General features: G+C 45.8%; 1 protein-coding gene across 6 annotated transcripts in view; it reads right to left on the bottom strand.

Moving 5' to 3' along the window:
• The window catches only part of MAP2K6 (mitogen-activated protein kinase kinase 6), a 150,971-nt gene that overhangs the window by 72,333 nt on the left and 53,362 nt on the right, over positions 1-25,276 (bottom strand). For 3 of the 6 annotated variants that reach the window (XM_005899317.2, XM_070388994.1, XM_070388992.1), the window contains exon 2: positions 7,098-7,164. In XM_005899317.2, coding sequence (XP_005899379.2) covers positions 7,098-7,164 — 67 coding nt within the window. Of the gene's footprint in view, positions 1-7,097; positions 7,165-10,756; positions 10,943-11,741; positions 11,842-25,276 lie in introns of those variants that run through there. The other 3 variants (XM_070388991.1, XM_070388990.1, XM_070388993.1) reach the window with 2 other exon arrangements.

Raw genomic sequence — 25,276 nt, 5'->3', positions numbered from 1 at the left:
AATAATAACAATGACACTGAGAGCCACAGTCGTTGAGAAATCTCGCTGGAACACACACTGGGCTGGACATGTAATATGGACCGTGACATCCAATCCCCATAGCAACCACAGCCATGTTTGTTCCTGTTTTTCACAGGGGGCTTAGGAGACTTGGGTAACTTGCCGAGGATGTTCAACCGAGGAAGCTCAGCTCCCAAGCGTGAACCTACGGATTCCAGCACCGGAGTCTGGGTTCTGTGAGGTCAGTTGCTTTGAGAAGGACACCTGACCCCTGGATAGGCCTGCCTTCTCCCTTATAAAGCGAGCAGAATAACAACTGCCTCTGAGTTTCTCGTGAGGATTAACTGAAAGAATGTTGACCAGCACAGAATCCAGTTAGAATTAGGAATAGTTGCTGCCCATCCAGGGGGGGAGCAGCCCAGAGACCCGAGTCACAGACACACCAGCATCAGAGACGCAGTGAGGCGGCCACACGCACGGCCCGAAGAAGAACAGGGCTCTGTCCCGGGCTATTTGTTTGTGTGCGGTCCAGGGAAGGTGGCCGGGTATAAACGGCAAAAATCACCAAGCCAGCCGCACAAAACTGCCAAGGAAAACTCCAAGTGCGGAAACCACTTCTTGAGGAGCACCAATTTCAGCCTCAGGATTAATTTAATAACAATAACAACATCAACAGTGTATCATAAGCCTCTTCCTGAGCTGACGTGAGACGTTGACAATCGCAGAGGGACCCTGGCTCGACACGATGAAACCAAGAGTGTAGCCAAGGTTTGTCCCAGCAGGCGAGGGTTAGACAGCAGAGAATCTCCCTTTACCTCTGCATAGCTTTTTATTCATTTTTTTTATACCAAGAGAGGGTTTATGTTAGTTTTCAGAAATTTACTAAAAAGACGGACTATTAACATAAACTAGAAGAAGGGAAAGACTGCTGCAGCTGCTGCTGCTAAGTCGCTTCAGTCGCGTCCGACTCTGTGCGGCCCCATAGACGGCAGCCCACCAGGCTCCCCCGTCCCTGGGATCTCCAGGCAAGAACACTGGAGTGGGTTGCCATTTCCTTCTCCAATGCATGAAAGTGAAAAGTGAAAGTGAAGTCACTCAGTTGTGTCCGACTCTGTGCGACCCCACAGACGGCAGCCCACCAGGCTCCCCCGTCCCTGGGATCTCCAGGCAAGAACACTGTAGTGGGTTGCCATTGACTAGCCGATGTTAAAGGGAAGAAGAATATAAGACAGCTGGAAGGCTGAAATGAGAATACATCCCAAAGGAAATAATAAAGATAAGAGCAGAAATCAACAAAATTGAAAGCAGGAAAATAAAACAATGTTGGCTCTTTTAAAATCAATAAAATGGATAAATCGCTAGCAAGACTAACACAGATAAAAAGACAGAAGACATGAATTATCAGTATCAGTAAACAAAAGAGGATGTCACAATGTATCTGTCATTCAACAAGGAAATACAATGAGCAGTTTTACTTTCATAAATTCAACAACTTAGATGAAATAGGCCAATTCCTTGAAAACCACAAACTACCAAAACTTAGCCACAATGAGATAGATCATCTGAATTATCCAGTAACTATTAACCCAACTGAATGTGTCATTAAAAAGCTCTGGAAGAAGAAATATACAAGCCCATTTTGTCTCACGGGAGAAATTTTAGCAAACTTTTTTTTTAATTGCGTATATGAAACCATTATCTTGTAACCCTAAAACTAATATAATATGTAAATTATAGTTCAACATTGTTTTTTAAAGAATTACCACCTACCTTATACAATGTCTACCAGAAAACAGAAGGTGGTGTTCTAATCAACATATTTTATAAGGTCAGTATTATCTTAAATACCAAAACCAGAACATAATAGTACACACACACATATATACACACAAACAAACCCACTATAGATCAACATCTCTTATCAACTTCAGGCACAAAAATCTTCAATATTTGCAGAAATTAAATCCAGCAGTGTATAAAAATATAGTACACCAAAACCAAGTGGGATTATTTGAGGCATGCAAAGCGAGTTCAATATTCTAAAAATCAACCAATGTTGGAACTTCCTTGGTGATCCAGTGGTTAGGAATCCACCTTGCAATGCAGGGGATGTGGTTTCGATCACTGGTGGGAGAACTAAGACCCCACTCGCCATGAAGCAACTAATCCCGAGGGCCACAGCTACAGAGCCTGTGTGCCACACGGAGTCTGCACACTGCCAGGAAGGCCCCACACAAGGCGATGAAGAGCCAAGTGCCCCGCTAACGCTCCATGATGCCGAATAAATATGCAAATACTTTTAAACAATCAATCAAAGTAATACATATCGACAGCACAAAGAAGAAAACTCCAAGATCACATCAACTGATGCACAAAAAGTCACTCAACAAAATTCAACACACATTCACGATGAAAACCGAATTCTGGCTGAGTACACTTCAACCAGAGAGGAACTTCTTCAACCTCATAAACCACGTCTATGAGGACTTCACATCGTGCTTAAAGGTGGAAGATGAAATGCCTTCTCTCTAAGATGGAAAACAAAGCAAGTCAGCCTGCTCGCGGCAATCTTATTTGATGTAGTATTGAACATTCTTGCCACTAAGATACGGTAAGAAAATAAAGGTCGAAAACAGAAGAGAAAGAAATAAAATGGTCTTTTTAGAGAAAGTATGACTGTCTACACAGAAAACTGTAAGAAACCTATCAAAAAAGCTCCTGGAACTAATAACTGAGTTTAGAAAGGTCACAGGGTATGCAATCAACTCAAAAATCAATTGCAGGGACCTCCTCGGTGGTCCTGTGGCTAAGACTCCACACTCCCAATGCACGGGGCCTGGGTTTGATTCTTGGTCAGGGAACTAGATCCCACACGTCTCAACAAACACCCAGCACAACAAAAAAATAAAAATATTTTTAAAATAAATCACATTTCTGAATTTCTAAAGTGGAAATCAAAATTTTTAAATGGAATACAATTTTTATTGCTTCAAAAAAAAAGAAAGAAACACTTAGGTATAAATCCTAGTAAAACTAAATGCAGAGAATCTGTATGATGAAAACTATAAATATTAATGGAAGATATCAAAGGGAATCTAAATACTTGGAGAAATCTACCACATTCATGGATTGGAAGACAGCAAAATAAAGATGCTAACTCTCCTTCAATCGATCTCTTGGTTCAACACAATTCCTACCAAAAATCTCAGTGAGTTTATTTGTAGATATAGACAAGCTTATTCTAAAACTAACAGGAAAAGATGAAAGCCCTAAAATAACCAGAATAGTTTTGAAACAGAAAACAAAGTGAGAGGAATCACTTTTCCCAAAATTAAGGTTTAATCTATAGCTGCAGAAACCACGACAGAGGGATACAGGCAGAGGGGCGGCCAGCCAGCTCAGGCACGCAGGCGAGTCCGGCTCTCTGCGACCCCACGGACCACAGCACGCCAGGCCTCCCTGTCCATCACCAACCAGCTCCCAGAGTCCACCCAAACTCATGTCCACGGAGTCAGTGATGCTGTCCAACCATCTTATCCTCTGTCGTCCCCTTCTCCTCCTGCCCTCAATCTTTCCCAGCATCAGGGTCTTTTCCAAATGAGTCAGTTTTTTGCATCAGGTGGCCAAAGGATTGGAGTTTCAGCTTGAACATCAGTCTTTCCAAAGAACACCCAGGACTGATCTCCTTCAGAATGGACTGGTTGGATCTCCCTGCAGTCCAAGGGACTCTCAAGAGTCTTCTCTAACACCACAGTTCAAAAGCATCAATTCTTTGGTGCTCAGCTTTCTTTATAGTCCAACTCTCACATCCATACATGACCACGGGAAAAACAATAGCCTTGTCTAGACGGCAAAGTAATGTCTCTGTTTTTTAATATGCTGTCTATTTAATATATTTTCCTTCCAAAGAGCAAGCGTCTTTTAATTTCATGGCTGCAGACACCATCTGCAGTGATTCTGGAGCCCAAAAAATTAAAGTCTGACGCTGTTTCCACTGTCTCCCCATCTATTTGCCATGAAGTGATGGGACCAGATGCCATGATCTTACTTTTCTGAATGTTGAACTTTAAGCCAACTTTTTCACTCTCCTCTTTCACTTTCATCAAGAGGCTCTTTAGTTCTTCTTCACTCTGCCATAAGGGTGGCTGCTACTGCTACTGCTGCTAAGTCACTTCAGTCGTGTCCGACTCTGTGTGACCCCATAGACGGCAGCCCACCAGGCTCCCCCGTCCCTGGGACTCTCCAGGCAAGAACACTGGAGTGGGTTGCCATTTCCTCCTCCAATGCATGAAAATTGAAAAGTGAAAATGAAGTCGCTCAGTCATGTCCAACTCTTAGCGACCCCACGGACTGCAGCCTACCAGGCTCCTCCATCCATGGGATTTTCCAGGCAAGAGTACTGGAATGGGGTGCCATGTGTCATCTGCAAATCTGAGGTTATTGATATTTCTCCCGGCAATCTTGATTCCAGCTTGTGTTTCATCCAGCCCCATGTTTCTCATGATGTATTCTGCATATAAGTTAAATACACAGGGTGACAATATACAGCCTTGATGTACTCCTTTCCCAATTTGGAACCAGTCTGTTGTTCCATGTCCAGTTCTCACTGGAGGAGCAGACCCAGAGATCATTGGAGCAGAACAGAAAACCCAGAAACGGATGCACACAAATATCCCCAATTATTATCTTAAAAATGAGCAAAAACAATTCAGTGGAGCAGGGATAGTCTTTTCGGCAATTGGTGTTGGAGCAACTTTAGCCAGTGAAATCCACGGGGAAAAAAAATAGAGCCCAACTGAAAACCCCAGGCCTTGTACAGAAATTAAACTCAAAATGTATCACAGACTTAAATCTAATATGTAAATCTATAAACTTCTAGAAAAGAATAGAGGAGAAAATCTTTAGGACCCAAGCATAGGGAAAGGGTTCTTAGACTTGTCACCAAAAACGTAACTCATGAGAGGAAAAACTGATAGAGTGGGCTTCATCAACAGAGAGAGATGGAAAGAACCATGGTGACTGGGAGACACTGCAATTGAGTCACACACTGGACAACTGTTTTGCATCGAGGATATAGGAAGAACCCTCAAAACTCAGCATTAAAAACAAATCTGACTGGATAATAGACAAATAAGTGCATAGACGTTTCACTGAAAAAGACACATGGATGGGAAATAAACACCAAAAGTATTCAGTATCAATAGCCGTTAGAGAAATGAAAATTAACACTGCAATGATACATCCCATCTACCAGAATGGTTAAAATGAGAAACAGTTCTGAGGAGAAACTGGGCCATTCATATGTTTTTTGGTAAGAATGTAATTTGGTACAAGCACTCTGGAAAATACTTGGCAATTCTTTCAAAACTAAAAATGGACTTACCATACGACCCATAATTGCACTGCTGGACATACATCCCAGAGAAATGAAGACTTATTTTTATGCAAGAACTTACACAGGAATGTTCACAGCACATTTATTTATAACAGCCCCAAACCAGAAACTATTTGTATCTCCTTCAAAGGCTTTCAGAGGCTGAAGGCTTTGACACACTGGTGTATCCACCCCACAGAATGGCATTCAGCAATAACAAAGAATAATCTGTGGGTACATGCAGCAACTCGAATAACCTCAAGGGAATGATGCTGAAAGAAAAAGGCCGGTCTCAGAAAGGATATGCATGATTCCATTTGCACAATAATCAGGAAGCAACAAGATGGAGATGGAGAAGAGACGAGAGTAAATTCCTACAGACAAACGAGTCCCGTCCGGAGAGCTCGCCCGTCAGTCCCACAGAGTCAGCGGGCTGCCACTCCCTCCTGCAGGGGCTCTTGCCAACCCTGGGACTGAACCCGCATCTCCTGCGTCTCCGGCGTTGGCAGACGGATCCTCTACCACTGTGTCACCTGGGAAGCAGGTCTGTAATGCTTTCACTTGTTGCAACTAAGACCCAACTTAGCCGAATTAATGTATTTTTTTAATTTAAGTTTCCATTGGAATGGCTATTATGCTCCCTCTGCTATAGTTTTTTTTCTTGGAATTGCCTTTCTTCCCCTGTAGATGCTTTGATGTGGTCCTGCCCCAAGCTGCGCTTGCCTGGTGGCTCAGCGGGTAACAAATCCGCCTGCAATGTGGGAGACCTGGGTTTGATCCCTGGGTTGGGAGGATGCCCTGGAGAAGGGAACGGCTACCCACTCCAGTATTCTGGCCTGGAGGATTCCATGGACTGTATAGTCCACGGGGTCACAAAGAGTCAGACACGACTGAGTGACTTTCACTTGACCTTGCTCCCAGCTAGGCAACACCCTCCCCACAACGCGGAGAGACAAAGAAAGAGGGAGGCTCTGGGAGTGGGTGTCCCACATCACCAGGGCTTCGGACTCTCGGGGCCTTGGACCCACGGCTTAGCTCGTAAGGTGTGGTCCCGTATCTCACATCTGCCTTCTGTTCATACGGAACAGGATCTAAGTACAGGATGCTGAGTCCTCACCAAGTACTACCTTTCTACCCAACCCAAAGTTCACAGTGGTGGCTCCCTCAGGGGTTTATTCGGATAAAATGGAAAAGGAAAAAAGTCCCCATCCAGTGACCTTTCTGAATTTATTTAAGACCCCATCTACCAGGGCTTCCCTGGTGGCACAGTGGTAAAGAATCTGCCTGCCGATGCAGGAGACGTGGGTTCAATCATCCCTGGGTGGGGAAGATCCCCTGGAGGAGGAAATGGCTACCTGCTCCAGTATCCTTGCCTGGGAAATCCCATGCACAGAGGAGCCTGGTGGGTTACAGTCCACGGGGTCACAAAGAATCAGACACGACTCAGCGACTGAAGAACAACAAGCCATCTGCCAAACACGGCTGTAAAATTTTTAGCCAACTAAATTCAAAGGTACCCATTCCATATAGACTGACCGACTAAGATCGTTTCAGGTCTCAGAACAGTAAAAGTCCTTGGCTTCCCCGCTTCAAAGGGCTCTCCTTTCTAACAAACTCCCTCCCCGGTCAAAGCATTACTCACCCTTCTGAAAAGGAACTCCCATTCCCTGGAAACCTGTAAAGTACAAGCATTTGGATTAAGATGGCACTCTTGCCAACTTACGTGGAACTGGTCTGAGGTTGTTCAAATGCTTCTTTGGGAATTTTAAGGCCAGGGTTTCGCTTCTTGCCTACAGGGAAAGATGGAAGGATAATGTTAAGGTCTACAAAAATCACAGAGTGAGAGCAGGCACAGAGATGGCAGCGCAGAAAGGACGGAACTGGGAGCCCGAGTCTCATCCCTGCATTCAGAGCCCCGCATGCCACCAGGAGCGCTGTGAGTGACGAGGCACAGTTGCCGGGCGGGGCAGAACTTCGAGTGCAGACTGAGGTCGTGGGTGAGGGCTTCCCGGATCCATGAAAGGCCCCTGAAGGATGCCAACTCTCTTTACCCCGGGAGACCTGCAGTCTCTCTCTGCTGGGAGGCTGCATCCCAGCCTCCTTCCTCCTTTCTTGTGTGACAATGGTGGGTGGTGTCGGTTAAAGGTTGTCTCCCTTTATTACGTCCATCAGGGCTTCCCTGGTGGCTGGTGGTAAAGAATCCGCCTGCCAATGCAGGAGATGCAGGTTCAATTCCTGGGTCGGGAAGATGCCCTGGAGGAGGAAACGGCAACCCACTCCAGTACTCGTGCCTGGAGAACCCCATGGACAGAGGAGTCTGGCGGGCTACAGTCCAAGAGGTCACGAGTCAGACACAACTGAGCGACTAGCAAACAGCGACGACAGCTCTCAATCAAGTGTGGCCCCACCTCTCTCAGTACTCCGCAGTGTCTAACTGGGTCTGTGATGAGCTGATGGAGCAAACCAGGCAGGGAGAACAAAAGTTACCCTTCCCCTGCTCCGCCCTGCCCACTCTCAGCCACCGGCCATCAGTTACAACACCTGGAGAAGGGGAGAGCAATCTTTATTTACTTTTGTGCTGTTCCAAAATGGATTAAGGTAACAGAAGGGTTCACGCACGGAGGCTGTCCCTTCTCTGTGAGCCAGATGGGAACGTAATCGATGTATTCGTTGTTCCTAGGCTGAAACCACAAGAGAGCTTGGCTCCAACATTTCTTGTTGATGAGTTTACAAGAACAGATTGAGAAATGCCAGCTCAAGATGTGATCAAACCAGTCAGTCCTAAAGGAAATCCACCCTGAAGCTTCACTGGAAGGACTGATGCTGAAGCTAAAGCTCCAACACATTGGCCACCTGATGAAGAGAACTGGCTCCCTGGAAAAGACCCTGATGCTGGGAAAGCTTGAGGGCAGGAGAAAGTGGGCGACAGAGGACAAGATGGTTGCACGGTTCACATGGGTGTGAACAAACTCTGGGAGACGGTGAAGCACAGGGAAGCCCGGCACGCTGCAGACCATGGAGGCAAAAAGAGTCAGGCATGACTGAGCGACTGAACAACAACAGGTGATCAGAGCAACTTGTCTTGTAAGGACCCCGGGTTTTCCCCACCTAAGGAGCGCCTGTGTCTCTCGGGCTTGGCAGGAAAGCTCAGAGCAGAGCTGGACGGAACACACACAGGTTTGCTTTCTCTCTCACCTCTCTCAGTGCAAGCCCTGATTAAGGCCCTGCACAGAGATGCTGAGTCTGTGCAGAAAGTGAAGAAATCAAATCCTGATTTCCTCCTTGCAGGAGAACACCATCTGCAGACTTCAAGGACTGCTCACCATTAGACAGCCCCCGCAATGGCCTGGTCAGAATCAGAATCCGGGTCCCCAAGCACCCATGTGGCAGCTTTTCCTCCATTCCCCAGTGGATGAAGTGTAGAGGGCACCAGAGAGAATGAAGAGGGGAAGTATGGGATTCTGGGTCTATAAAGACCAGCTTACACCTGGTTTCTCCACATGCAAAGAGACCTCCAGGGTCACTTGTTATCCAATCCTTATTATCCTCAGCTATAATATGGTGTATTAATAGTAACATCAATACCTATCTTACCAGACTGATGCGAGAACCATGGGATAACACGAGGAAGAGCAATGAAATAATAATAATTATAATCACGTCAAAAACAATCTGCACAGTCTCATTAAAGAAAGGAAGTCATTGCAGAAACTCTGGGCGAGAACTGGCTGTATTAGGGGACCCAAAGCAAGTGCTCTGTGACAACCTAGAGGGGTGGGAGGGGGTCCAAGAAGGAGGGGACATATGTGTGCCTGTGGCTGATTCATGGTGCTGTATGGCAGAAACCAACACTATAAAGCGATTATCCTCTAATTAAAAATAAAGATTTTAAAAAAAGAACTGCCTGTGTTATCTCACAGCCCAATATATCGAGACCTTTCTTTCTGCGCCATCAAAATCCAAAACCCAGATTAACTCTGCCAAAGCGCATAAAGCCAGCAGGCAACATGCTCGATGGCAGTCAACACAGAGAAAGCCTCTCTTACTGGAGTACAGCTGCTTTACAATATTGTGTCAGTTTCTGCTGTTCAGCAAAGTGAATCAGCTCTGTGTTTACACATATCCTCTCTTTTCTGGACCTTCTTTCCATTTAGGTCACCACGGAGCAGCAAGTCCCTCTGCCACAGAGTAGGTTCTCACTAGCTACGTGTTTTACACATAGAATCAGCAGCCTATATGTCAGTCCCAACCTCCCAATTCACCCACCCCTGCCTACAGATGTCTGTGTCTCTCTCTCTTCTTTGCAAGTAAGACCACCTCTACCATTTCCCCTAGATTCCACATACACACGTTAATACACGATATTTGCTGGAGAAAGCCATTCAGAGCCACCTCCAATGCGACAGGTCATCTCGGTTCTCTCGTTTAGATTTCCCGACGTGCGTTTTTAAGAATTCGAACCTCACCATTTCCTTTCCTATTCCTGGAGCGCCTACGGCCATTTAGTACATGTCACTGAGTTAGTTCCTGACGATACACAGAGCTGTAGTGTACACCAGAAGGATGCTAAGGCTGGATCTGATTGTGAGAATTCAAACAGATAAATGGCTGGACTCCAACAATTCCCATCCGTGGGCCTCAGCTAAATTCACTGCGAAGGCTATCTTTCCCGAGATACTCTAGGGAGGAATGAACAAACGTGACTTGTCTGGATCTCGACATACAGATTCCAGTACAGGTGACCGATCCCAACTGATCCAGCCCTGTAGCTCTCCCAGATAAAACAGAACGAAACTAAAGTAGATCCTGCCTGTGAAAACGCCTCTCCAGATGGCTTTTGATTCATGAAGCAACATTACTCTCCTCTTCATTTCTAACTCAGTTCCTATATCTCTCCTCTTCGTTTCTAACTCACCTCTTCCTAGACAGACGTCAAGTAAGATAACTATTTATGGAGAAAAACAGCTTTGGAAAACTTTAACATACCAATGAATTATTACATCACAGCAATGAATGATTAGTTAGTTCCTTAACAGCAATTGACTCCAACTAAAACCCACCAAATCATCATATGAAGAAACAGCAAAAGAAAGAGGGAAAAAAAAAAAAAAAACCACTTTTGGCACAGAGACTAAAGAAAGAGATGGCCAAAACAACAGTGAAGTCTTCTCAGTATAGGAAAAGAAGACCGCCTCCCCGCCCGCCCCGCCACCCCAGGTTCTTCTCTGACAAAAACTAGAAAAAGCACTCCAAAATGCTTTTGGACAAACAAAACCTGGTTGAATTGCACCATCAGAAAACACCCTGCCTTCGTGTTTTAAAAGTAGATCAAAGAAAAGAAAACTCACAAAGGCACACGCCAGCACTCCATAATTCACGTACCTGCCCATTGCTGGAAGCGCAATCCAGTCAGAGAGCAGCAGACGTGACTCTGATGCGGTTTTCAAGGCTGCAAAAAGCAGGAGCCGCAGAAAACCCCACAGCAGGCATTTTCACTCAGCTCCTGAGACCACACTTGAGCGAGAGACACAGAGCTGCAGAGGCTCCACCCTCCTCCAGCTCCCGTTACCCTAAATCTCTGCAAGTTCATTGTTTCCGAGAAGCTCCGACTTCAGCAAGGGAGGGAGACATGCGTCCGTTTGAACGACCGAGGTGTGACGTTAATCATCAGCCAGACTGGGAGGGATAAACCGACAAAGTGACCCTGGAGAGCCCAGCACTCAGCCACCTTTCTATAAATGCCTCTTTCATTTCTTAGAAGAAAGGGACACATATGCAGTCCGCTTCCAGCTGCGTTTACTTGAAAGCAATCTGCTCCCCTTCGCAAGGCTGCCAACCAACCTGACTCTAACATTTAACATTGTGCTTTTTTGAAACTTAACCAGACAGAGCAAAATGAATAATAAAACGAGGTGACCGACTGATAAATGGCCTTTTTGCTTGATATTCAAAAGCAGAAATGAAAGCTAGCTCAGAAAAGAGGCTCCAGGTTTTGTCACATGCTGGTAACCAGCCTTCTCAGAAGACCGGAATTCTGTATGTTTCTGCAGATCTCAACCAGCTGTGTCCTCTGAACTGGTTCAGTCTGCAGAGGGTAAAAAAAAATCTCCTTGGCCTGATGGAGCAAACATATGTGGCCCCATCTTACATCAGCCAGCGGCCCGCCCACACCCGTCTTCTCAGAAAATATTGTAGTCCCACTACACACATATATTTGCAAAATGCATCTTAAACCAAAGCTGGGTCCTGATGATCACAGCCCAGAGCAAAATGGCATTGGGAGAGAATTGGGGGCGGGGGGCGGTAAAGGAATAAAAAAATCTTACCAATACTTAGAAAACATTCACCAAGCCACAGACATACTCACCAGCTCTGACCGTACTGCAGGAAGCGGTACACAGACCTCGCTCAGCACCGGCTGGGTGAAGCTGAGCACGAAGGGCTCCCCTCATGAGCCTTATGACACAAAACAGAAGGTCCTGCTGCAGGGCCAACTCCAGCAGCAAGAGGATGGCGTGGGGTCAACAGAAGGGGCACCGTGAGGCCAGCTTGGCCAGGGTGAGGGGGCTTGGTGGGGCGTGATTGCAGGGGTTTACCATCATTGACCCAGCCTAACAAAAGGGTGGCTTTGCTCCCTGCGCCAAATGTATTTTAAAAATCTGTTTCCCAACGTGAATGCGATTTCCAGCCAAGGAACTGGCAACCTGAAGGCCTTGGCTGCCCTCACCTTCATACTTGTATACGAGGCTTGAGTTCCAAGGGCGGCTGGCGCTGAAATCAGCGGAGAAGTGTCACTGAATGTCCTTAAATCGCAATGATCGGATGCAAAGCCACACACAGACCAGAGCAGAGAGAAGGGAGCGCAGGGAGAAAGCAGGCTCTAGGATGGTGATACAAAGGGGACACAGAAAGCCCCACCCACCCCTGAGGCTCCAACCAGGATGCCAAGTGTCTCCGGAATTACATACAATGGAGACACCGAGAGCTGCACAGCTCACTGTAAACACGCAGCCGTTTTTCTTTCAAGCAGGCAGCTGACGGTCCTGAAACCCCGTCTTTACCTGCCCTTATGCTCACGACGCCCCAGCCCTCTTACCGACGGAACACAATCTGCGAAAATCAACGCCCTCATCACACGCCCCCCGCCCAGATCTGCCCAGACCCCGGCTGCGCCTTAGGAAGCACCGCCCACACGGCCGGCTCCCACGTGCTGGCCTCCGAACACAACAACTCAAAGCAACTGTCAGAATGTCTACTATTTTCATTTAAAATGCCCACTCTGTCCACTACCGTCTTCGTTTATTATGCTCCTCACACCTTTGCTGACAATCTTGAATCATTTACTTCTGCATTGATGGATTCGTGTCTGAATCTGTGCATTATTAATTTTCTTATCCACCCCCCCATAAATGTCCCATTATGACGGCAATTTTGTGCAGTGCTTCCACAGCATCTGTATTTGTGAACAGAATATTCGTTGTTCTTTTCTCAACTGTTTTGAACTTTAGTACTGAGGCCTTCAATTTTTCCTTTGAAAAAGTACACACTAAAAATACTGAGCCACTACGATGTACATCTGAAGCTAATATAATATTATATATCAACTATAATTATTTTTCATACAGCAAATTCCTGTTGGCGATCTATTTTACATATGGTGATGTAAGTTTCCATGTTATTCTTTCCATACGTCTCACCCTCTCTTCCCCTCTCCCCATGTCCATAAGTCTATTGCCTGTGTCTGTTTCTCCATTGCTACCCTGTAAATAAATTCTTCTTAAAAAATAATTTTTTAAGCTTTTTATTTTATATGAAAGTATAGCTAATTAGCCACCGGACTTCCCTGGTGGCTCAGATGGTAAAGCATCTGTCTACGATGCGGGAGACCCAGGTTCAATCCCTGGGTTGGGAAGATCCCCTGGAGAACGAAATGGCAATCCACTCCAGTACTATTGCCTGGAAAATCCCATGGACAGAGGAGCCTGGTAGGCTACAGTCCATGGGGTCGCAAAGAGTCGGACACGACTGAGCGACCTCACCTCCACTTTCATAGCCAATTAACAACGCTGTCAGTCTCAGGTGGAGGTTGAAGGGGCTCAGTCATACAGATAGACGTGTAAATAGCACAGAATGGAGTAGAAATAATACAACCTTGAGCATAAGTGAGACTTCGTTTTAAATCCGAGCTGGCCCTCTTAACACTGGGACCTTCAGGATGTTTCTCTTTTGTCCTAAATACTTGTTACTTTTATTTACTAAATTCGCCGCACGGGGTCTTAGTTGGGGAACATGGGATCTTCGATCTTTGTTGCACCAAGCGAACTCTTAGCAGGCGGCATGTGGGTCTAGTTCCCAGACCAGGGATGGAACCCGGGCCCCCTGCACTGGGAGCTTGGAGGCTTAGCCACTGGATCACCAAGGACGTCTCCCTGAGGATGCTTCTGAAACTCAATTTCCTCACCTATGAACTGGAGATGCCAAATCTGACGGCCAAGAGATTCAGCTGGTACAACTGATGTGAAGAAGTCCAGCACACAACAGGCGTCCACTAGACAGAAGTTTCTTGTCTCCCTTTCATATCTGTGCTTATATTTCAAAATAAGAACGCACCAGAATGTCCCCTCTATGGGCAGCTTGTCTTGTCTTTCTTTCACTGATTGACTGAATCTACCTGCTTACCCATCTCTTCCACTCGAATGTGAGCTCTTCAAAGCCAGACCCCATTCCTTGCCCATGAACAGAGTAAGCAATAGACCCAAGAAATGAGGCAGAGACCACAGCATCTGGGCTCAAAAATAAGCTGCTTAAACTCTGCAGAAGCAAAACTATGGGTTCTGGTCATCAACTGGATAAAAGGTGGAGAAGATCAGGAGTTAAGGTGTAGTTGTAATATTAGGAGCAACCTGGCTTTTCCCCATCTAGATAAAATTAAGTAAAAGAGAAAAGTCAGGCCAGTTGGGGTGGGAGGTGGAAGAAGGCAGAGGAGCTCCACATCAGATGTGCTAAGGAGAAATTAAAAGACGTCTGCTCCTTGGGAGGGCGGCTATGACAAACCTAGACAGCATATTAAAAAGCAGAGACATCACTGTGCCAACAAAGGTCCGTATAACCAAAGCTATGTGTTTTTCCAGTGGTCATATACAGATGTGAGAGTTGGACCACAAAGAAGGCTGAGCTCTGAAGAATATCATGATGCTTTTGAATTATGGTATTGGAGAAGACTTTTGAGATAAACTTCAATAGCAAGGAGATCAAACTAGTCCATCCTAAAGGAAACTCTGAATATTTATTGGAAGGACTGATACTGAAGCTGAACCTCCAACACTTTGACCACCTGATGCAAAGAGAGGACTCGTTGGAAAAGACCCTGATGCTGGGAAAGATTGAGGGCAGGAGGAGAAGTGGGTGACAGAGGATGAGAAGGTTGGATGGCATCACCGACTCAATGGTCATGGTTTGAGCAACTCTGAGAGACAGTGGAGGACAGGGAGGCCTGGCAGGCTGCAGTCCATGGGGTCAAAAAGAGTCGGACACAACTGAGCGACTGAACAGCAACCACAACAGAGGGTACTCTGAAGGGCACGTGGCAGGCTTCAAACAGGTACCCGGAGCTTCAGAGTGGACGGGTGGGGGCTGGGAGGGGAGTGAAGCCCTGGGAGTGCCAAAGGGAGAAGCAGAAAAGTCGACTGAGACCAGCGAGGAAACAAGAAGGGAACAGGCAAGGAAGGCAGCCAAGGCGAGAGCAGGGAGAGAGAAGGAGGACTGAAGAACCAGCTGAGGACACCAAGAACCTCTGGCCGCGTCCCAGGGGGAAAACCAGCGTGGACGGAGCAGCGCCGTCCGCTCGTTCAGAAAAGGTCCTCGTTCAAAGCAGGAAGGACTCAGAAGAGCTTCCTTACAGCTCCGGTCTCGTGACTGAAGCCCTTTTTTTTGCAGACCCGGTGGAGCTGAGGTATGCGCTTTGTCACGCTAACCATTTGGTGCTGACTCTGTGCTCTTGAAAGAACCTAGAGGGACACGGCAGCCAAGCGCCACCCCTCTTGTGGTCTGGGGCCCCGGGAAGGCAGGCGTGGGGGCGAGGGGTTCGGCGGGGAACCCCCACAGCTGTGCCCATCTCCTTCCTCATTCACACGCTGCTTCATTCATGAGGCTCAGCAAAAGGAAGTGCAGTTACAGGGTGTGAAAAATACCACTTGACAATAAAACCAAGGCAGCAGCTTCCAAAGACACGCAGCGATGTGTCTCGTCTTTTCAAAACGCATACTCCATCCCGGCTAGGTTTAAACATCTCACATATATTTTAGAGAGAAATACTGAAATGTCTCCGAGTGAAATAATACGACTCTAAGACAAACTTCCTAGGTGGTGCTAGTGGTAAAGATTTCACCTGCCAGAGCAGGAGACTCAGGAGACGAGGGTCCCCTGGAGGAGGGCATGGCAACCCACTCACTATTCTTGCCTGGAGAATTCCATGGACAGAGGAGCCTGGCAGGCAACAGTCCATGGGGTCACAAAGAGTCAGACACAACTTAGCGACTGAGCACGCAAGATAAGCTTCAAAATAGTATGTGAGTGGGGTGGGGTTTCCTATAGACCAAATAGCTGGTAACTGTCAAAGCTGAGTGATGAATATATGGTGGTTCATTGTCTGTCTACCTTTGACTATGATCGAAACTTTCCAAAATAGAAAGATTTTCTTGAATAGCTACTGAATCACAGAAAATTATCTTTTAGTAGTTGAAAAAGAGGAACAGAAAGAAGAGGCAAAGAGTGGGTTCTTTATCCCAGAGCCTCTGGAGGGAGCCTGACACCTCTTTTCCGTGGGGTCACTAAAGAGTCAGACACGACTAAATAACAAGAACAGACTTGCTGGACTCAGGGTTGCGACAAACCTTCAACTCGTAAAACTTGCAGTATCTGCAAAGCGCAGTAAAGCGGAGCCCAATAAACACGGTTCGCGTGTATTAGAAACGGATGCTGAATTTCACTAATGCCTTTTCAGTATTTACTGAAATAATCTAGTGTCCTTCCTGCTGTACACAAGCCGCCATGCTCTCGAACAAACGCATGTCTTGCTTCTTCCCTTTCTGCTTTCTTTCGCCACCTCATTTTCACTCTAGTCCCTTCTCAACTGCTCCTGCCGCGGGCCCTCCTGAGGAAGCTGTGTGTCTGCATCGCGTGCGGCAGTAGAAACTTGGAGCCTGCTAATCCCGGGATTCAGGTAACACCGACAAGGTCTTAACTTGACAATGCAAGGGGGCAAAACAAAGTTAAGGATTCAATGCCGACAGGAAGAAACAGGTAGTCCTAGATGGTCCTTGGGGGAGCGGGGGGAGTGCCCTTCTCTGGAACAAAGGAGATGATGCTGACTTCCTTTCGTTTCTTTCTAACTCGATGCCAAGGAAGAAATACACCCTTTCCCCAGGCCTGTGGCACATTCTGAAATTCTTCACGTCCCGTGCCAGCAAGAAACAAGAAGGTAAAGAAGCCAAGGCCAAAACAATCTCAGAAAATACAGCAAGATTCCGCAGCTTGACACTCCAGCCCTCCAGCCTGAACAAACTCAGGAAGATCCTCTGGCCCACGGCTGCTTCTGCAATATCTCTCACCTTCCTCTCCAGGGAGGCTGGACGTTTTTGAGTTATGTTTTACAAACCACAGCCTGGCAAGACACCTTCTTGTTCTGCGGCACCCTTTGCGGGCTTAGTGCATCTCCCACTGGTGATATTTTTCTGATTAGAGGTTCAGGATGGTTGATTAAAAAATAAAGAATATGACAAAGCTTCAAGAAAACCACAAAATTTAAATGTGAGGTTTTCTGAAAAGAGAAAGCAAACAACCTGTTTTTATGCACATCTACTCAGGTTTCATTGCTGTTTCAGATCCTCCTGGAACCCTTGAGGGAAAATTCCACAGTTCTACAGAAGGACTCAGGCGCTTATCTCACCTCTATTAACAAATATTGCTTCGGGCGGGGCCAAAACTCAGGGTGTCAAAGAAGTGGAGTGCTCTAGTCTTCATAACACGTCTAGAAATTGTTCCAGGCAGTCCCCTTGAAACACGTAAATAAATCAGTTCTTCTCTAAGACTAATAACAAAAAAGAAAAAACAGTACAGCTGACCCCTAAATAAAGGGCTTCCCGGTGGCACTAGCAGGAAGAACCCACTTGCCAACGCAGGAGACACAGACGTGGGTTTGATGCCTGGGTCAGGAAGATCCCCTGGAGAAGGAATTGGCAACCCACTCCAGTGTTCTTGCCTGGAGAAGCCTGCAGACAGAGGAGCCTGGAAGGCCACAGTCCACGGGGTCACAGAGAGTCGGACATGACTTAGCGCGCCCGCACATGGACCCCTGAATAACACTGGTTTGAACGTCGAAGATCCACCTATGAGCGGATTTTTTCCCCAGTAAGTTTGGTGTCTGTATTTTCATTTTATAGGTCTTTAATTGTGGTGGAAAGCTTGTGCTCAGAGTTCACAACACATGGAATCCAAAGAACTAGGGTTTGAGTTTTGATTTTGTCCAAACTGCTTGCACTTCCTGCCCCGGGTTAGTCATTTATCAATTCCTGCATTTATCAGTCCCTTTGTTTTTGAGGCAGAGACAGCAGTCTGCAGATTTCTGACTGTGTGGAGGGGGCAGGTGGGATGGGGGTTGGTGTCCAATCCCTGCGTTGCTCAAGGGCAACATAAATTCTCTGGTGGGCTTCCCTGGTGGTCCCGTGGTTAAGAATCAGCCTGCCAATGCAAGGGACGTGGGTCGAGCCACTAGTCCAGGGAGGTCCCACATGCTGCGGAGCCACTCAGCACCTGTACCATCTCTCCTGAGCCCATGAGCCGAGAGCCAGTACTCTGCAACAGAGGTCACTGCAACGAGAAGCCCACACACTGCAACTAGAGAGGAGCCCTCGCAGGCCACAACTAGAGAAAGTCCTCGAGCAGCAACGAAGACCAGCACAGTGTTAATTGATTACTTTTTAAAAAGTCCTTGTTGCTCCCACAGAATGAGCCACCTGCCTATCAGTGTGTGCGCTCAGTCGTGTCTGACTCCTTGCAACCCCATGGACAGTGGCCCGCCAGGCTCCTCTGTCCATGGGATTTCCCAGGCAAGGATACTGGAGTGGATGGCCATTTCCTTCTCCAGGGGATCTTCCCGACCCAGGGATGGAACCCACGTCTTCTGGCAGGATTATTTACCATTGAGCCATCAGGGAAGTTCCGTGATCAGAAACGGGAGAGAAAGATATAAATTGAAAATTTGCCCCATGATGTCTTATACACAGCTAACTATACAATTTCTCCAAATTGGTTTTAATGGCTGACCAAAAATTAGAGGAGATGATTTATAATGATCCCTGGAAATACTAGTTTTATGATTTTCTTGATGTCGCAAGTCTGTATTGGGTTGATTTCAATTGCATACAATAGATGGTGGTTCTCACAGGTTTTTATCACTGGGGAGCAGGGTGAAGACCTGAGCACAGTGCCCACTAGCATCTATACGTAATTAGCCCGGTTACATCGGAAAACAACTCAATATGGTGCTGAGAAGAAAGAGGTCTCGAGAGAAGGGGCCAAGCCATCATGCTCATCGGCTGCAAGATCTTGAGATGTTATTAATTTAAGCCCCAACTTTAAAATGAGAATACCAGCATCTATCAACGCTTGGTGGGACTGAAGAGCAAACACAGGCAGGACCACTGAATAAACGCGTGTTGAATAAAAAAATATTGAAGTTGCCAGCTCAGGTACACTGCTATTTGGGACAAGTGCTTTCTTTGTTGTTGTTTTAATTTATTTACTGACGTATAGTTAATCTGGGCTTTCCGGGGTGGGTGGCGTTAGTGTAAAGAACTCATCTACCGATGCTGGAGACATAAGAGATGCAGATTCGGTCCCTGGGTTGGGAAGATCCCCTGGAGGAGGGCACAGCATCCCACTCCAGTATCCTTGCCTGGAGAATCCCATGGACAGAGGAGCCTGGCGGGCTGCAGTCCATGGGGTTGCAGAGAGTCAGACACGACTGAAGCAACTTAGCACGCATGCCTAGTTGATTTACAATGCTGTCGATCTCTGCTATCCGGCAGAGCGATTCCGTTACACACACACATATATATATATTCTTTTTCATATCCTGTTCCACTGTGGTTTATCACGGGATATTGAATACAGTTCCCTGGGATATAGTAAGACCTTGTTCTTCATTCATCCTGCGTATAACAGCTTGCATCAGCTAATAAACACCAAATTCCCCGTCCCTCCTGCCGCCGCCGCCCGGCCCCTTGACAACCACAGGTCTGCTCTCTGTCTGTGAGTCTCTTTGCATTTCACAGATGAGTTCCTTTGTGTCAAAGTTTAGATTCCACACGGAAGTGATAACACACGGTATCTGCCTTTCTCTTTCCGGCTGACTTCACTGAGTATGATCAGCTCTAAGTCCACCCATGTGGCAGGCAGGTGCTTTCTTATTAACAGGCAGAACCCGTGAGAATAACACACACCCAACTAACACTTGTTGAGAAGGCACAGCATGCAAGGCGTGGTTAGTGATCACTGCGGCTCCACAGGGTCAGCTCCACGTCCTCCAGTACAACAGCCTTGTCCAGACAGATAAACAGATCGGTCAGCTTTGCCATAGAATACAGCTGTGTCTCATCCTTGGACCACCATGACTCTCAGTGCTCAGTCACTCAGTCATCCCCGACTCTTCACGACCCCAGCATGGCAGGCAGATTCTTTCTGACTGAGCCCCCTGGGAAGCCCTGATTACTCTTCACCCACTGATTTGTAGAAGGATTCTTGCTGAAGTGTTTCGGGACAATACATAAAATCTGAATGCAAAGGAAGAACTCCTGGGTTAAATTCCCTGTACACACTTTCTACTTCTATGTCCAGGCTTCTCTATGTCCAGGCTATAAAGCTGTTTATAGAAACTAACGCGAAGCAACCTAGTTCTATTCGGAGAGCCAGATTCCACTGAAAAGCTATATTGCCATGGACTGTGCCTAAAGTATTTTAACCTTTCTGGACTTTAGTTCCGCTGATGCTAAAATGGAAAGCATTCTGTCTGTAAACTAGGACTTACTTCCTTAAATGGTCCTCTGGTGTCTGACAGGAGTACTACACCAGTTTTACTGTTGCTGTTGTTTACTCGCTAAGTCGTGTCAGACTCTTTGCAACCACCATGGAGCCTTGCGATGCCAGGCTCCTCTGTCCAAGGGATTCTCCAGGCAGGAACGCTGGAGTGGGCTGCCAGGCTCTCTTCCAGGGGATCTTCCCGACCCAGGAATCCAGCCCGTGTCTCCTGCATTGGCAGGTGGGTTCTTTACCACTGATCCACCGGGAATCATCAGCTTTATAGATAATGTCATAAAGTTTCTACTATGAGAGAGCTTGGCTGTGTGTTTATAAACTAACACCCTTCCCCTAAGGGGATTTCTGTTGAAATTGATAAGCCTATTCCCTGTTCCCATAAATTACTTTTAGCAGGGGCCGACTCATTGGAAAAGACCCTGATGCTGGGAAAGATGGACGGCAGGAGGAGAAGGGGACGACAGAGGATGGGATGGTTGGATGGCATCACCCACTCAATAGACATAAGTTTGAGTAAACTCCGGGAGTTAGGGAAGGACAGGGAGGCCAGGCGTGCTGCAGTCCACGGGGGCGCAGAGAGCTGGACGTGACTGAGCAACTGAACAGCAGGAGTATATGTCAGTGACTACTTCAGAGGTGTGACTGTGGCTCCTGTTTGCATAACACTGTGTCTTAGGGATACGTGTGTGTGTGTGTGTGGTGACGGCTCCTCTCAATGTCACAGAAAGGGGCTCCTACTCCACCAGCAAATTCCTTGATCCCCGCATCCTAACAGGAATCTCCACCTCATGCTTCTTTCTTCCTGTCAGAGGATTTACCAGTCTCAGGCTAAACACTCACGGTCACTGAGCCTCTTAAATCAGCCGGAAACCTTCATATTCAAAATAAAATAAACGCTGATTCCTAAGATGTCCATGCTCACTCTTGCCCTTTCTGCTTGATCATGTCCAATTTACCTCGATTCCCACTCAGAATTGTTCTAGGAATGACATGTTCTAGACCTAATTTTAGCACAGGGTTCTTAAGTTTAAAACCTCAGGCTGTTTATCAAAATACACATTAATAAAATTATGAAAAGACACCGACTTTCCAAAAAAAAAAAAGTTACTGTGGGGGTAAAATAAGAACACAGTATATTATGAAACAAACCAGGATCTAAGGAAAGTTTGGGGTTTTTTTGGTACATTTGTTACTACTTTCTAGAAAATGATGGGAAATTTGGGCAACAGTCCAGCCAAGAAAAGAAGTCCGTGGGGAACAGAGACCAGAGAAATGCCCAGCGATGGTGGATGCAATCCCTGTGGATGTGATGGGATCAACAGCACAGAGGAGAGAGGTTAGACTCAGAGAAAGGCGTGGAGGGTCCCTCTCCAAGACAAGAAGCAAGGACATAAAGAATGACAACAGGAAGAAAATTCAGTGTGAAGGGAAGTATTGACATATAAAACAGGGTGTTCTGCCAAGATTTCCCATGGGGTCCAGGAAATATGAGGCCAAGACGCATTAGAAGCAGCCACAGTCGGTCAGCAGAGGAGCTCTTGTAGTTTCAAACAAAATTTTACCGAGGAGACTTGCAGAACATGAGCTCCTGAGGAAGTAGCTAATATTCTGTGAGAAACATAAGAGAAAATTCCAACAAGCAGCTCAATTATGTACCATTGCAAAGTAGGCAGGTGCAGCCTAAACTCTTTTTCTTTCTCAGAAGCTTTTCCATTCCAAAGCTGCTCATCACAAAACCTGGCAACAAAAGTCAAAAGTGGTTCCCAGCTCAAGAACCGTCCATGAGTCCCCAAGGTCACATGTGAGAACACGATATGTTTTACTCTTCAATGAATTTTAGAAAGTTTGTTACTCAAGAGTTGGAATCCTTCATCTCCAGAGCTGCAAACCTCAAGGTCTACAGTAGATCCAGACATTACTTCGGCTCTTCGATTTTTATTACAGCAGTTTTATTGAGATATAATTCACATAACATAGTTCCTTACTTAAAATGCATCATCCAACGGCTTTTTGCACATTCAGAACTGTACAATCGTCACCGCAATCAACTCTACAAGATGTTCATCACCCACAAAAGAAACACCATGCCTCTTAGCGGTCACTCTCCATTTTTCTCCTTCTGGTCGTGTTGTTGTTGATGTTTAGTTACTCATTCGTGTCCAACTCTTTGCGACCCCACGGACTGTAGCTCACCAGGCTCCTCCATCCATGCAATTCTCCAGGCAAGAACACTGGAGTGGGTTGATACTTCCTTCTCCAGGGGATCTTCCTGACCCAGGGATCAAACCCACATCTCCTGCATTGGCAGGCGGATTCTTTACCGCTGAGCCATGAGGGGCAACCACTAACCTACATCCTGTCTGTAGATTAGCCGATTCTTGACGCTTCATGTAAATAAAATGTTTTCAGTGAAGTATAGTTTTAAAGGCTCATCCACACTGTAGCATGTACCAGTACTTCTTCCTTTCTGTTACCTAATCATATTTTCTCATACAGACATGCCACATTTTATTTCTTCATCCATCAGCTGACATTTAGATTTTCCCACTTTCTAGCTATTATGAACAATGCTGCTTATGGACATTCATGAACATGGTTGGATGCAGATGTAAATTTTCAACTCTCTTGAGTATATGTACACCTAGGAGTGAAATTACTCTAACCTTTAATTTTTTATTTGAAAGTGCCAAACTTTCAAACTATACCAAAGCAGCTAAACCATTTTACACTTTCATCAGCAATGAATGAATGTTCCAATTTCCCTGCATTCCTTGCCAACACTTATTTTCTATGTTTTTGATAATAGTCATCTTAGTGGGGAGAAGGCAATAGCACCCCACTCCAGTACTCTTGCCTGGAAAATCCCATGGATGGAGGAGCCTGGTGGGCTACAGTCCACGGGGGTCTCAAAGAGTCGGACATGACTGAGCGGCTTCACTTTCACTTTTCACTTTCATGCATTGGAGAAGGAAATGGCAACCCACTCCAGTGTTCTTGCCTGGAGAATCCCAGGGACCGGGGAGCCTGGTGGGCTGCCGTCTATGGGGTCACAGAGTCGGACACGACTGAAGTGACTTAGCAGCAGCAGCAGCAGCAGCAGCAGCAGCAACAAGCAGTTACATGCTGTCTCCTTTTAAGCATAGTTGAGAAAGCATGCTTTAACTTTTTTTGAATGATCGCAGTGGTATAAATGGGCTTCCCAGGTGGCGCTAGTGGTAAGGAACCCGCCTACCAATGCAGAGACATAAGAGACGCCGGTTCAACCCCTGAGTCAGGAAGATCCCCTGGAGGAGGGCATGGCAAGCCACTCCAGTATTCTTGCCTGGAGAATCCTTTGGACAGAGGAGCCTGGTGGGCTACTGTCTATGGGGTCACACAGAGTTGGACACGACTGAAGCGACTCAGCAGCAGCAGCAGCAGCAGCATTTTAGTAGATATAAAGTGGTATCTCAATGTGGTTTGCAATTCTCTGACAATAACATTGAGCATAATTCATGTATTTATTGACCATTTATATATCTTCTTGGAGAAATGTCTGTTCAAATTCTTTATTGTTTTTTAATTGGGTTATTTGTCTTTTTATTATTAAGCTATAAAAGTTCTTTCTAGAACAAGTCTCTAGTCAGATATATAGTTTATAAATATTTTCTCTCATGCCATGAGTTATCTTTTTACTTTCTTGATGGTGCCTTTGCCATAAAAAAGCTTTTAATTTTGATGAAGCCCCACGTGTGGGTTTGTTGTCATATCTAAGATAACATTGCCTAATTCAAGGTCATGAAGATTTATACCTATGTGTTATTCTAAGGGCTTCACAGTTTTAGTTCTTACATTTAGGTCTTTGATTCACTTTGAAGCAATTTTTGTATGTGGTGTAAGGTGGGGCTTAAATTCACTCTTTTGCGTGTGGAAAGGAGATCAAAGCAGTCAATCCTAAAGGAAATCAACTCTGAATATTCATTGAAAGGACTGATGCTGAAGCTGATGCTCCAATACTTTAGCCACCTGATTCGAAGAGCTGACTCACTGGAAAAGACCCTGATGCTGGGAAAGATTGAAGGCAGGAGGAGAAGGGGACGACAGAGGATGAGATGGTCGAATGGCATCACTGATTCAATGCACATGAGTCAAACGAGCAAACTCTCAGAGACGGTGAAGGACAGGGAAGCCTGGTGTGCAGCAGTTCATGGAGTCACAAAGAGTCTTAACTATTGAATAACAACAATTGGACTTAACTATTGAACAACAATCCAGTTTTCTGAGAACTATTTGCTGAAAAGACTGCGCTTTTCTTATTGAATTGTATGGGGACCCTGTTGAAAATAAACTGATTGTAATGAGAATTTGTTTCTGGGCTCTCAATTTGCCTCCATGGATCTATGTTTATCCTTATGCCAGTATTACACCATCTTGATTACTGTAGCTTTGCAGTAAGTTTTAAAATCAGAAAGTGTGATTCCTCAAAGACTGTTCCTCTTTTTCAAGGTTGTGTAGCTATTGTGAGTCTCTTGCATTGTCATATAAATTTTAGGATCAGTTTGTCAATTTCTGCAAAGAAGCGGGCTGGAATTCTGATGGGATTGCATTGAGCCTGCAGATTAATTTGGGCTATTGCCATCTTGACAATACTCTGTATGTTCATCTTTCTATTAATACTTTTTTAGGTCTTCTTTAATTTCTCTTGACAATGTAACTTTCAGAGTTTGACTTGTACTTACTTTATTAACTTTATTCCCAATTATTATATCATTTTAGTGCTATTATAAATGGAATTGTTTTTCTTAATTTCATTTTCAAATTGTTCACTGC

This window comes from Bos mutus, chromosome 19, assembly GCF_027580195.1.
Source record: "Bos mutus isolate GX-2022 chromosome 19, NWIPB_WYAK_1.1, whole genome shotgun sequence".
NCBI classification, from domain to species: Eukaryota; Metazoa; Chordata; class Mammalia; order Artiodactyla; family Bovidae; genus Bos; species Bos mutus.
Note: the sequence above shows the minus strand (reverse complement) of the source record. Positions and strands in the feature narration are given on the sequence as shown.